The following is a 12739-nucleotide window of genomic DNA, read 5'->3' as shown; positions in this document are numbered from 1 at the left end:
GTTTTTCCTGCTGCTGACGCGATAGCTGAAGCTACGTTGGTAACATCGTCTTATCGGTTTGGGGTTTGACAACAGAAATAACAGCCGTATTTCGTGTCCAGCCACGAATACCTATTTTCACTGGGGTTTCTGGAGAGGTATGTCTGAACTACAAGCTCTCTAGTTACTAAATACGACAAATGTGGGTGTCAGCTCTCGTGAGAAGCAGAACTGCTCGTGCTAACGCTCGGGAGCTAGCGGTTAAACATTGCTGTGGCCTACGTTAGCTAACGTTAGCCTTCGGTAGCTAACACAGTACAAACACACAGGACTTCTCTCAATCTGTACCTGCTAGCATTATCTAAATCGTCGTGTCAAGTTAACCTGACTGGGCTAGCAGTATTGATACGCTGTGATTAATATAAATCGTCAGCCATACGGGATGTCAGTCTGCAGTTTGAAGTTGGTGTGCACTGTTTGTTTACAGGCGGTAAGTAAGTTTAGTAACTGTCCGAAATCAAGCTAACTTAACGATCATTTCAGTTAGCCAGAGATTTAACATTAACGTAGCGTGCAAAGAAGCGGATTAGCGTCAGCTAACATAACTTGCGTTTACGCCGTGTAGCATGTTATTTAGGAGGAAGTGACACCGACAACATTTCAACACTAATGTTTTTACAGTACAAGTTCAGCTCATTAGCGATATATTGTCAGCTGTTAGCCACATGACAGGATGTCAGTACGCAGATGTAGAGGTGATCTTGTGTTCAGTGGGCTGAGGTGTAAAGACATGACAATAAACCCAAGTCGTAGAGCCCACGTATGTAGCAGAGCACAGTCTCAAACAATATAAAAAAAAAAAGAAAACAAATAACGAAAAGGTAATATTGAATTGACAAAGTAGCGCAAAAGTCACAGTGCAGTTCCACTTCGATGAGCAAAATGCAGAAACATCTATGTGACAGATATGCAGAGATGAATATGTATTCGTAAAGTCTGAGCCTTTTTAAGATATGTGCAGTAACACAAACACTATTATTTCAGTCAAATGCAAACAGTATCAACTGACATGTGACTGAATTGGCAGAAAGCAGAACAGCTCCAGAACTGAAACGTCTTTGGTATGAAGGAAGGCCACACTTTAACGTCATACTGCAAGGGAAATATTTCCTAATAGTGGTGCCACTGTCTATCATTAACACATTTTAAGAGCCTAAATCAAGATTAATTTCTGTATGTCCCTGTTGCATGTCCTCTAAATCCTCAGATGAACAACAACGGGAATAAGAGAGCTCCAACCACAGCCACTCAGCGACTTAAGCAGGATTACCTCAGGATAAAGAAAGACCCTGTGCCTTACATCTGTGCAGAACCTCTCCCCTCCAACATCCTAGAATGGTAAGGTCTCCACCCTGGCGAGGAAATCATCACAGAGCCAACAAGTTGAATTTCAGTGCTCTAAATTCGACTTTTTTTTGCAGTATCTGTGTAAACTTTCATTAGTTTTCACCAAGTCATTAGGACTCTTTTATCCCAAGAAAAAATATATCAAAATATTTAAATGCTAAAAACAGGTTAAATTCTTTAGAAAAAAATAGCTAAATGTCTTAAAATTCTGTACATTTCTAACTTTGGTAAAATATTGGACAATTAATCGCTTCCTTTTTTTTTCTTAATACAAGCTACAACAGATTTAGCTTTTATCTACCCAGGTTTCAAAATGTGCACGTCTCTGTGTCTCTGGGAGGTGTGCCCACAGCATTGAACTGGCACGTATTTCCAGATAGTGTGTTCTGTGGAACTTGAAGTTTGTTTCTGGAAAGATTAAGTCAGGTAATCAATGCCTATATTGAAGACTTAGTGAAGTGAAATATTTATCCCCTGTTAACCTGTAGAAACTGTAAAGTGTCACAACCATAATTCATCGTTTGGCTCTTTTCCAGGTTTACTGTTGTAAACTCTGTCAGACAACATTTCATTTCCGTATTTGCATATATGCCAGCTACACCTTAATTATACATATACATTCATAACGGCATTCATTGACTTCATTAATTAAAAATGGAAGTGTTTGCTTCCACATACTGTGTAGGTGCAGTATATTTTCAACAGATGACATTACTCGTGAGTCATAGCGTTTGTTTTGTACATAGTATCTGTTTTGACATGTCAATAAATATAAAACCTGAGGCATCTTATTCTTAATCAAATAGTTGTTCTATGCTTAAAAAGGCAAATTCTTCTCATTTTGTGTTTATAAATTTGTCTAAATCCATATTAATGAGCTCTTTTCCTTTGCCAAAATAATCCACCCCCCCCCCCCACAGGTGCTGATTGAACAGCATGATTATTGTGTGTCCCACAGAATTAGATTTCTATTTGTGGTGGGACCTGGTGGGGGTGGCAGGAGGCTCACCCACGCTTTCTTCAGTTAATAATTAAGTTAATAACAAGGGTGTTCTCCTGCAAATAATTGCCAAGTACTCTATGACAAATCAAATTAATGACTGAACAATAAAGGGCTGGGTGATAGGGCAAAAAACTAGCATCACAGTCATTTTTTATATAAAGGTCAATATCGATATTTATGATTTATTTTGAAGAATATCCTGGTAATGACTGAAGCCTGAGGACATCAGAGGGTTCATTAATTAAACTTTACAATGTAGTGGGTGTGGGCAGTATGACATTATAACATTAATATCACAGCATTTTTGTTGTTTTTTTGAAGGTGACGGTATTATATCACGGTATCACAAAAATAGAAAGGATACTCCTTTAAAACACGAGTTTCCTACCTCTTTTTACTCTATTGACAATGTAAGGGAGCCCATCTTAGGAAAGAAAAAGGAATTTAAAAAATGGATGGTTAATAAGTTTGATTCAGTGTCTCAACAGCGTTTATTTGGCAGAAAACCAAAGTATATTGTATAAGTACAACAGTCAGTATACCACAGGGCATGTCTAGCAAGGTATTTACATACAGCAGCAACAGACACCAGTATTTGAGTGAGCAAAGCTACCAGTTATTCTACATTTAATGAAGCTTCACTCCAAACCAACTTCATTCCAAGTCAGTACTATGTAAACTGTAAGTCAAACAGAAATTTAAATTTAATTGCTAATTAAACAATAAGCTTTGCGCTCTGCTGTCACTCCTCCAAAACCAATATGGCAACAAAAACAAACTAAAACATGTGTTGCACATAATAACAGAAAGCAGGTGTGTGTGTGTGCATGCATGTGTATGCATGCGTGCGTGTACATTTACTGTGCTTGCATGGGTGACGGTGGTGTCGCTGCACCTCAGCAGTCTTACTTCTGCTGCATTTGAGCTTCAGAAATGCTTAAGAAGGTGCTGCTTGATGGACACTACTTGATCAATAAAAAAGCTGAGTGACTGAAAAGCTTTTTGATTCAGAAAACAGCAAGTACCACCATGCTACTGAGATATGTCGTTAAACTAGTAACACTGCTACTTTTGTGCCACTGTTGCCCAGCACAGACTCACATACCAACATGATATATTTTGGCACAAACCCCAAAGTATATTATGTAAGTGCGGTAGTCAGCGCACCACGGGGCATGTCTATCAAGTATATTTGCATATGGCAGCAACAGGCACACATACCAGCACAGCACGCAGCACGCATTCTTGTAACAACAAAGCCAGCTTGCCTTGCAGTATGAAGTATGGGGATAATGTTAGGTCTGGCTGTGTGAGACAAAAAGCAACATAAAAAAAGCAGTTTCCCACATCCAGTATTCTACTCTGGTTATTTAATTGGCTTCAAATGAGGCGTAACATTCACACAGTTTCTCTTGACAGTCCCTCAATATTAAATGTGCCAACATTGCTACTGTTTGTGGGTCTACAATAGATGCTACTAACCACATTAGCCATGGAACGCCAAATTCAAGAGCCTAACCAGTTTGTTGCAGGTTTTCAGGAAGCATGCAGTTGGCTTACTGGATTGTCTCCAGTGTCGTTTCCAGAGATTTGGCAGTATTGTACATCCAATTGGCCTTGCAACAGCAAACAATGTGTAACCAGTCCAAGATCTCTGCATTCTTCACCTGTGAGATTGTCAGAGACCAGCCACCTAGCCAGCTGACGCAGCAGCTGAATACCAAAGAATTTCTGCACAGACTGTCAGAAACCGTCCCTGGGAAGCTTATCCACATGCTCATCCTCACCATGGACTTGACCTGAACGCAGTTAGTTGTTGTAATGATGACTTGAGTGGGCAAATGCCAAACTTGTATGGCATCCGGCACTTTGGAGAAGAGTTCTCTCAAGGATTAATGACGTAATATGGGCGAGCCATTTGCTAATGTCAACGTTGTGAGCGTGTTGCACTTTGAATGCACCGTGATGAGATTCTGAGGCTCATTTTCATGCCATTCATCTACCGCCATCAGCTCATGGTGCCGCATGCTAATGCACGGCTCCACGTTGCAAGGATCTGTACACGGACATGTTACCCATGGAGCATATTTAGGGTGCGCTGGATTGGCATATATGACGTTCGCACAGTCGTTGAGGAGGAGTGGACGAAGGTTCCATAGACTACACTCAACAACCTGGTCGACTCTGTTCAAAGGAGATGTTCCATGGTGTTCACTGCAGATACTGTCTCCCACACCTGTCATGTGGTTGGATTATCTTGGCAAAGGAGAAGTGCTCACTGAGAAGGATTTCAACAAATTTTCATGCAAAATTTGTGAGAAATGGGCCTTTTGTCAGCGTAGAAGAAAGTCTTAGATGTTCTACTTCAACAACCGGGAGCAAAAATATAAGTGTAGCTTTTATATTTCAGTTCAGTGTAGTTTTATTTCACAGCAAACCTCTTTCACAAGGTAAACCTGGTCAGGACAGTAAAACACTGAAAGACAAAAAAAAAAAAAAAAAAAGTTAACGTTAGTTAAACAGCCAATACCAAAAACAGATAATACTTAAATTGCTGAAATGAGCAAACACAGATAGACACGCACACACAGAGTAAACATGTGGTTTGGAGTCTGTGTGCAGGTTTCTCTTTCATTGTGCTGTTCCAGGAGCTTTGCATGTGTCGAACGTGATGTGCATATAACCACACTTCTTTTTCTATTTCAGGAGGCTAGAGCAGAATCTTTCACCTCTATCTATGCATTACCGATAGACTCCAGATATTCTTCCTGTGATCTGAAAACATGTCATGGTTCAGGGAAAGTTTCAGTTGTATTATATGCATCTTATACATGACACCACCAAGACCCTCTGTTCCTGGTCCTCTTCCATTGTCTTACACTGTCAGGCACAGTTTGATTTGAGGCCATTGCTGGCACATTAATGCTGGAGTCGAGGGTGGAAACTTAACAGAAGATGATTTGTAATGTCATTTTTTATCTTTTATTCATTATTATTTTATTATTTTAAAAACAGATCAGTCATTAACAAAAGTCTTTCCTGTCTCCTCCAGGCACTACGTTGTTAGAGGTCCTGAGAAAACTCCATACGAAGGTAAAAACAACTGTTAAGCAATACACATTCGTCAAATAGCTTCTGTTAATTGGCATATTTTGACAACTTGATTGCTGCCGATCTCTGCAGTGTGCTGTCTTATTTTCTGCTTTTCACTGTACTTTTTACCCATGCCATGTGATTTCACAATCTCTTTTTCTTAGGAGGATATTATCATGGAAAACTCATATTTCCTCGAGAATTTCCTTTTAAACCACCAAGTATCTATATGATAACACCAAATGGGAGATTTAAGTGTAATACAAGGTAAGACTGGAGTTTCTTATTGGTGACCTGAATAAGAATTTAGGATTTAAATGTGTAATAAGTAAGAATGAGAATGAGAGATGAAATAACAGTTTTGGCATGATGTCAGAGATATCTACTGCATGCTAACCAGCAAGCCCCTGCTTGTCCTGTCTCATTATACCACTCTGTACCTCAAGAAGCGACAGTTCAGTAGTAATAGCTCAGGCGTCTGGAGGTGGATGGCTGGGCGCTGACTGATGCCTGACCTCCCTCTCGCTCCTGTCCGGCTTCATGCCTCTCTGGTCCCAGCCTGGTGTGCCTTTACTGTATTGCATATTGCGTCTTTTAAAGGTCCAGTGTGTAAGACTTAATGGCATTTGGCTGTGAGTTTGCATATTACAACCACATGACCACCTCTCACGCTCCCCTATGGTAGCCACTAAAAACATGGAATCTGCTCTCTAGAGACAGTGTTTGGTTTGTCCTTTCTGGGCTACTGTAGAAACATGGCGGTGCGGTATGGCAGGCTCCATGGAAGAAGAAAGAGATATAAATAGCTTGTTCTAAGGCAACAAAAACACGGTTCTTATTTTCAGGTGATTGTACACTGATGAAAACATAATTCTGAATATTATACAGTAGATTAAACAATAGATCCCCTACGCAAACACACACTACACACTGGAGTTGTTGAAAATGACGTTGGTCTTTGTTTTAGAACTTTTTGACCACTTCGCTCCTTTATTGTCACTTTGCCTGTTTTCTCCATAGGTTATGTTTGTCTATCACAGACTTCCATCCAGACACGTGGAACCCTGCATGGTCCGTCTCCACCATCCTCACAGGTCTGCTCAGCTTCATGGTGGAGAAAGGCCCCACCCTCGGCAGCATTGAGACCTCCGACTACACAGTGAGTACAAACAAATCACCACAAATGCAGAACATGATGATGGGTAACCTGCGATGTTTTAAATATTTGATGTGCGTTTTATTTCTTTTGTTCAGAAAAGACAGCTGTCAGCCCAAAGCCTGGCCTTCAACCTCAAGGATAAAGTGTTCTGTGAGCTGTTTCCTGATGTAGTCGATGTACGTATGAGCAGATCTCGATCTCGCACCTCTCGCCGTCTTCTCTCTCTCCTTTTGTTGTCTTAATATTGTCCCATTTGTCTCCTTCCCTCCACCAGGAGATGAAGCAGAAACAGAAGGCCCAGGAGGAGTTAAGCGCCCGCACTCAGCCCCTCCCTTTACCTGATGTGGTGCCTGACGGTGACCCTCAACATGCCCACTACGGCCTCCCTGCCCTCAACGGTGGCCCCGTCCCGCTCGGGGGCGCCAACCCCGCCCCCGGCCTACAGCAGGCCAATCGCAACCATGGACTTCTAGGTGGGGCTCTAGCCAACCTGTTTGTGATTGTAGGCTTTGCGGCGTTTGCCTACACAGTCAAGTACGTGCTGAGGAGCATAGCCCAGGAGTGAGAGGAGCCGGTGTTGTAGGGCGACGCTCGCCCCTGCAGGTGAGACAGCCAGCGGACTCCACATTCTACAAACACACTAAGAGGGGGAGGGATGTTCAGTCCTGGGTTAAACCCCTCCACGACCACCACCACCACAACCACCACCACCATGGACTATGGAAGACGGAATCTCAAAGCCAACCCACCCAGGAAGGATTGAGAGGAGGAGGAGGAGGAGGTGGGGGAGTGGGTGGGAGTGGCAGTAGGGCCAGGGAATTGGAGGGGCTTATTAAAACGGTTGTGATCCACTCTGTGCTTCAGTGGTTTATGTCAGCAGTAGGGATGAACTTGGCTCATGGGTTGTGGAAGAGCGTCGCACGTCGGACATGCAAACAGGTCACGGTCGGGCACACCATGCAGGAGGCTGCTCAAAACAGCAGAAACGTGCTTTACTGAGGTGAAATTAAACACACCGTTGTTTTTCTGCTCTATCATGAACCTCTACAAAACGATTTCCCTCTGCAGCGTTTTCCTGGTCCTTCCTCAGATCAAAGACACTCCTCAGGGTGTGACCTTGTGCTGTTGCAGCGCTAAACGTTTCCAAAGTCAAGACAAAGTGCCACAAAGACCAACCGTGCGGTTGCCCTCATTAATCTTGCCTGGTTGAAGTGCCCTCAACTTAATTTGAATATTGGCAGTGGAGTCAGTGTTATTTTATATCAAGGCATCAGGTTTCATTAACCTGCAGCTGCAGTTCAAGAACCGGTTTGTCTACCTTCAATTTCCCTACATCACAGGATCAAAGTGTTTTCCCCGGAATGTGTTGATCTCCTCGTAAAATAAAACTCTCAATCTTACCGAACGCTGACTGATGATCACTGCATACCTGTGTCAGATGCGCAGAGGTTTCAAATGTGCCAAGAATAAGTCTGTATTTTCTGCACAAATGGAACTTCATAGAAAGTGCCTCTGAGTCCTCGTTGGCTTACAGAAAAGGGGAACAGGGAGATGTGTTGCTGAGTTCAAGTCAGAACGGTTCGTAAGCTCATTGGCATTCAGTGACAAATGTCACACGAGAAGGCGTGTACAAATGTCAAACCACATGTAGGTAATGATGAAAGCTAAAATACTATATGTTAAAAAAAGAAAGTAGAAGCTCGTAAACGTCAGTGCTTCAGTATCTCATCTTTAGGGTTTATTTTCTGCTGCAAAGCTCACACCAGAAGCTGCATCTCAGCCTGAAGAAAGTAGTGTTTCTACAACTGAGTAAAACAAACTGGGCATGTCAGTCTGAGAGCTCCTGATACACGGCGAGAGTCTTTGGAGTCCAGACGTCCTGTCCTGTCAACCCATGAGCCAAGCAGTGACCCCAGAGTCTGCACAGCGGTAAATAGAGACCTGTACCTTTTTTCAAATTGGCTTAGCTGACCAGTATAGCACCAACATAGGTCCAAGTGCGGAGACACATGAAGAGAACCGACATTTTGTTTGTGTATATTACTTTATTTTTGATATTTTTTCTTTGTGTTTCGTTCTCTTTATTTATAGAAACGGCCTGGGCTTGTCTCGTCATGGTTCTGAGGACACGTCTGTGTTTGCTGAGCAGGGCAGGCAAACACAGACGGGCCGTGGGCCAGGCTCACCGACCTGCTGATCATTTACTGTTGTGCATTGCATTTAGTAAAGATGGTTCTACTGTGTATCTAATGTTTCAGCAGAAAACGGTCTGAAAGCAGCAGATTCGCCTTTCTATTGCTCTTTTCTTGGCACCACCTTTAAAAAAGACAAACCGCTCATGATGGGAGCGAGTTTGTGCGATTATACAGCAAATGGCCAGATTTCCATGCTTCAGTTAATCTTGTGTGACATTGTATGTTTTCATAGTAAATGCAAATAAATTCCCCTGCTTGGCAGGACATTTTAGAAAACGCTCCTCTTATCTGTTTCTTCTTCTTTAATACGGCCATAAATATTTGGTCAGTTGTCATTTTAACAAGGCTAAAGTTTAATTTCCTTCCAAGTAACACTGTACGCAATTGCAGAAGTTTTATCTGAGTAGAGAGTAAAAGCCCTCACGGAACTCTCATCAGCTGCACAAGTGAAATTCCACAGAACGCTGTTTACCTGAAGGCAGAGCTTCCTTGGAAATGTGCAATCAGCACGTGACCATACCTGTCAGGTCTGAGCAGAGCTTAAAGAGAGCGGGCGAGGAGCAGAGCAGCAGAGCAGGAAGGCCAGACGACCCAGCAGGTCAACAGCTGAGCGCTCAGACGGTAAGCATCGCTCCAGAGGCAGCCGGATGCTTTCATATCGTAGAAATAATGAAGCTGTTTGGCTTTAATTCACTTCCTGTCTACTTCACAGCTCTTACACTGAACTTTTGGTGTGCTTCTTAACTGACTTTCCCCCCTCATGTGTGCTTTCAGGTTGTGTGACACAGGAGTACACTCGCTCTCCCGTCCTCATCACTCGCTCACCATGTTCATAAACGACGAGCTCGAGTGTGTCGTGTGCTGCCACGAGTACTCCCGCAGCGACCGGATCCCGCGGCTCCTGCACTGCAACCACACCTTCTGCGCTCCGTGCCTGGAGAAACTCTGTAAAATGAACGGTGTCGTCCGCACCGTGTCCTGCCCGCTGTGCCGCTGGATCACCTGCACCCGGGCCAGCCTCACCCTGCCCGGCGCCCTGTGGGTCAACACGGAGATCTGGGACCAGATCGCCGAGCAGCAGCAGCACCACCACCAGCAGCAGGGGGGCAAGGATGGATCAGTGGAGGATTTGAAAAACACAAAGACTCAACTCATCAAGTCCACACTGTGAGTACATCCTCCAAAGAGGCCTCGGCTTTTATTCTAACCCCACTTGTGAGAGTGTAGCTCACTGCCGTGTCATTTCAGCACGATCATGTATGCAAGCCTGAAACTAAACACATCTCTGTGTCCCTCTGCAGACCTGCTTCCAGGCAGTCCGGCTTCATGTCCACGCTGCAGAAGCTGTTCAGCTGTGTGCTGCTGCAGGGACACGACATGAACGGCTGGTGACGGCGGAGCAGCAGAGGAAATGACCGGGCGGCGCGCTTCGTGTGGAGCGGCGGACCCTGATGAACGCGGCGGCGCGCCTTCGCTGCAGACTGCAGGCGGTTTGCATGTTAAGACACACACCTGCGTCTCCGAGCGAAGGCCCCGACAGCTTCCACTGAAGTTTTCGAAGCGTTTCAAACTCTTTTTGTGTCGGACTAGAAAGCCATTTTAAAAGGACTACCAACCAAGTTTGATCTGTGAATGAGATACTGCTGGATAGATTTTTACCGCAAGAGGAGAAGCAAACATCATCAAATCAAGTATGAAGAGCTCTTTCTGTTTTAAAGCTTGATTCTGTGGTATTAGGGATGCAGTGTTTTTTTGTTTGTTTGTTTGTTTGTTTTTGTATATTTTATAATATATTGTAAATTGTTGTCACATTATTTATATATGTACATACATCTACTTGGCCACCTGTGTTTTGCCACATCTGTGAAAGAAAACAAAAACAAACTGTGCATCAACTTCTCCATGAAGTTCATGCAAACTCAATTAATTCTGATTTATTTATGAAACAAAGCCGCTGTAATTTATTCACTCAGATATTCGTGGATATTTCAGAGTTGCAGTGTATCAAGAAACATGATCTGTGAAGTGTGTGACACATGAAGAATAATGTAATAACCAAGGATGGGCAGCGTTTTAATAAAATGTTTCCAACTGTATCTCTTGATAAGTGTCCAGTGTTTGTTTCTCTCGGCTGTGCCAGGTGGAAAATCCTAAATATGAGTAGGAATTAATTCATAAATCGGGAATAAAAACCACTCAAGCCAAATGCAGACAAGCTCCGCTGCTGGAAGTTGCATTAAGTTTCACGGCGGCGCAAAAACTTCTGGATCAGTTCAGTTTGTCGGTGAGGCGTTCAGGAGCCCGGAGGGCAAGAAAGGATATTTTTTTAAAGTTTAAAAATTTGCGCCACAAATGCTTCAGAGAGAAAGAAAAGAAAATATCCTGAATACGCATTTTGTTTAATGATACCTTGCTTTTTAAAAAGCACAGCAGCAACATGTGAGCTTCAGAGCTTTGCCTGTATATTTTATAGAAATGTTAATTTTTAACAGCTAACAATTCAAAAAGTGTATTTTGCACCATAAAAGTGACATAAAATATAAAGCAGATTAAAGTGTGACTTTCAGATAACCTTCCAAGATATATTTGTTTTCCTTTAATGACATGTTCTGAATAATCCTGAAAATATCAAAGTAAGACACTTAAAAAGGAAAATAAATAAATAGATAGATATATTGCAGAAGTGCGCTCTCAACAAATGTATTATTTCATTATCTAAACTTCACACTGCTTTTTTTTTTCACACACTTAAATTTTAATTAAATTTTCACAGGGAAATAGAACAACAAGCACAAAAAAACCAACAACAAATGCACAAACAAAATTCACCAACAGATAAAAATAACATAAACATTAAATAGTTGTCCAGAAGTATTTCAGTATTCATTTATATCTATTTTTTCTTTTTCTCATTTAGCACATATGAATTATTTCTCACATCTCACATTTACCAAACGTTTAAGGTTCACAGTGAATAATGTTCCCAGCACTGAAGCTTTCTCACAAATACATCCCCCCCCCCCCCCCCCCCCCCCAATACCTGAAAGATTCTTCCACATTAAAAGAGAGAAAATTACAGGGAAGTTTTACTCTCAGATGAAACCATTTCTCCCGCCCACAGGTTGTATTGTATCTGTACTACATAAACAGGGTTATTCCACTGAAGTCATTAACATCTACGCTCTGTACTGAGTACAATCACTGCTTTAAACAAATGCTACGTGATGGATGCCGGTCAGGATGTCAGAGTTCAGTCTGTTGACTTTACTTTTTAATGCTGCAATTACACACTCCCTGCATGCCTCCTTTCATGTGCTGCGTTCAGCTGCACCCTGTGGTCCAAGGAGGAATTTATAGTTAATATTTATCATTTATTACTATTTATTATTATTATTGAACACAGTATTATAGTATTACACTGTATGCTGCGACTGTATTAAAAAAAATCTAAGAAAGCAGAAACACTCTAAATCATTGGAGACAGTGTCAGTTGTAGATTGTTCTTAACTTTAATGAATTTAAATGTGGTTTGAAGCTTCTACTTTTCTATGTACGTTTGAATTTATCTCCAGCAGGTAGATTAGTTATAGTGTATCCAATAACAGCTAATCACCTGCTTTCCCTTAATAAGATACACAGGAAGCAGTTTTCTGTAGTAACCAGCATTGATGGATATATAGTTCAGTAGCACTGACACTGCGCTGTTATGAAACACTTATGAGATATGAATCATCATTACCGAGTATTGCTTGTGCACGCAACGCCAAAGCTTGCTCGGTTTATGTATCCTGGAAAAAGCCTGAACAGCCTCTTGTCCCAAGTTTATCAGCAGTGATGCCGGTCACTGTACAAACAGAGACACGCGAGTTGGACGTTAGATAAAGCAAAGGTTGTAAAGCACTG

General features: G+C 42.2%; 2 protein-coding genes across 3 annotated transcripts; both read left to right on the top strand.

Annotated features, from left to right (window-relative positions):
• ube2j2 (ubiquitin-conjugating enzyme E2, J2 (UBC6 homolog, yeast)) lies at window positions 1-9108 on the top strand. 2 transcript variants are annotated; one of them, XM_076754665.1, is made up of 8 exons: window positions 1-137; window positions 1247-1377; window positions 5442-5482; window positions 5647-5749; window positions 6503-6641; window positions 6737-6817; window positions 6916-7244; window positions 8733-9108. In XM_076754665.1, exons 2-7 carry the CDS (start codon window positions 1247-1249, stop codon window positions 7204-7206), a joined length of 786 nt encoding a protein of 261 aa, XP_076610780.1. In that variant the 5' UTR covers window positions 1-137; the 3' UTR covers window positions 7207-7244; window positions 8733-9108. The 2 variants fall into 2 exon arrangements, with proteins under 2 accessions (XP_076610780.1, XP_076610769.1); XM_076754654.1 differs by having other exon boundaries at window positions 6916-9108.
• Window positions 9109-9345: 237 nt separating this feature from the next.
• LOC143335331 (uncharacterized) lies at window positions 9346-10315 on the top strand. The gene is made up of 3 exons (XM_076754680.1): window positions 9346-9457; window positions 9611-10003; window positions 10138-10315. The coding sequence occupies exons 2-3, from the start codon at window positions 9663-9665 to the stop codon at window positions 10226-10228; spliced, it is 432 nt and encodes a 143-aa protein (XP_076610795.1). The 5' UTR covers window positions 9346-9457; window positions 9611-9662; the 3' UTR covers window positions 10229-10315.
• Window positions 10316-12739: the final 2424 nt, after the last annotated feature.

This window comes from Chaetodon auriga, chromosome 2, assembly GCF_051107435.1.
Source record: "Chaetodon auriga isolate fChaAug3 chromosome 2, fChaAug3.hap1, whole genome shotgun sequence".
NCBI classification, from domain to species: domain Eukaryota; kingdom Metazoa; phylum Chordata; class Actinopteri; order Chaetodontiformes; family Chaetodontidae; genus Chaetodon; species Chaetodon auriga.
Note: the sequence above shows the minus strand (reverse complement) of the source record. Positions and strands in the feature narration are given on the sequence as shown.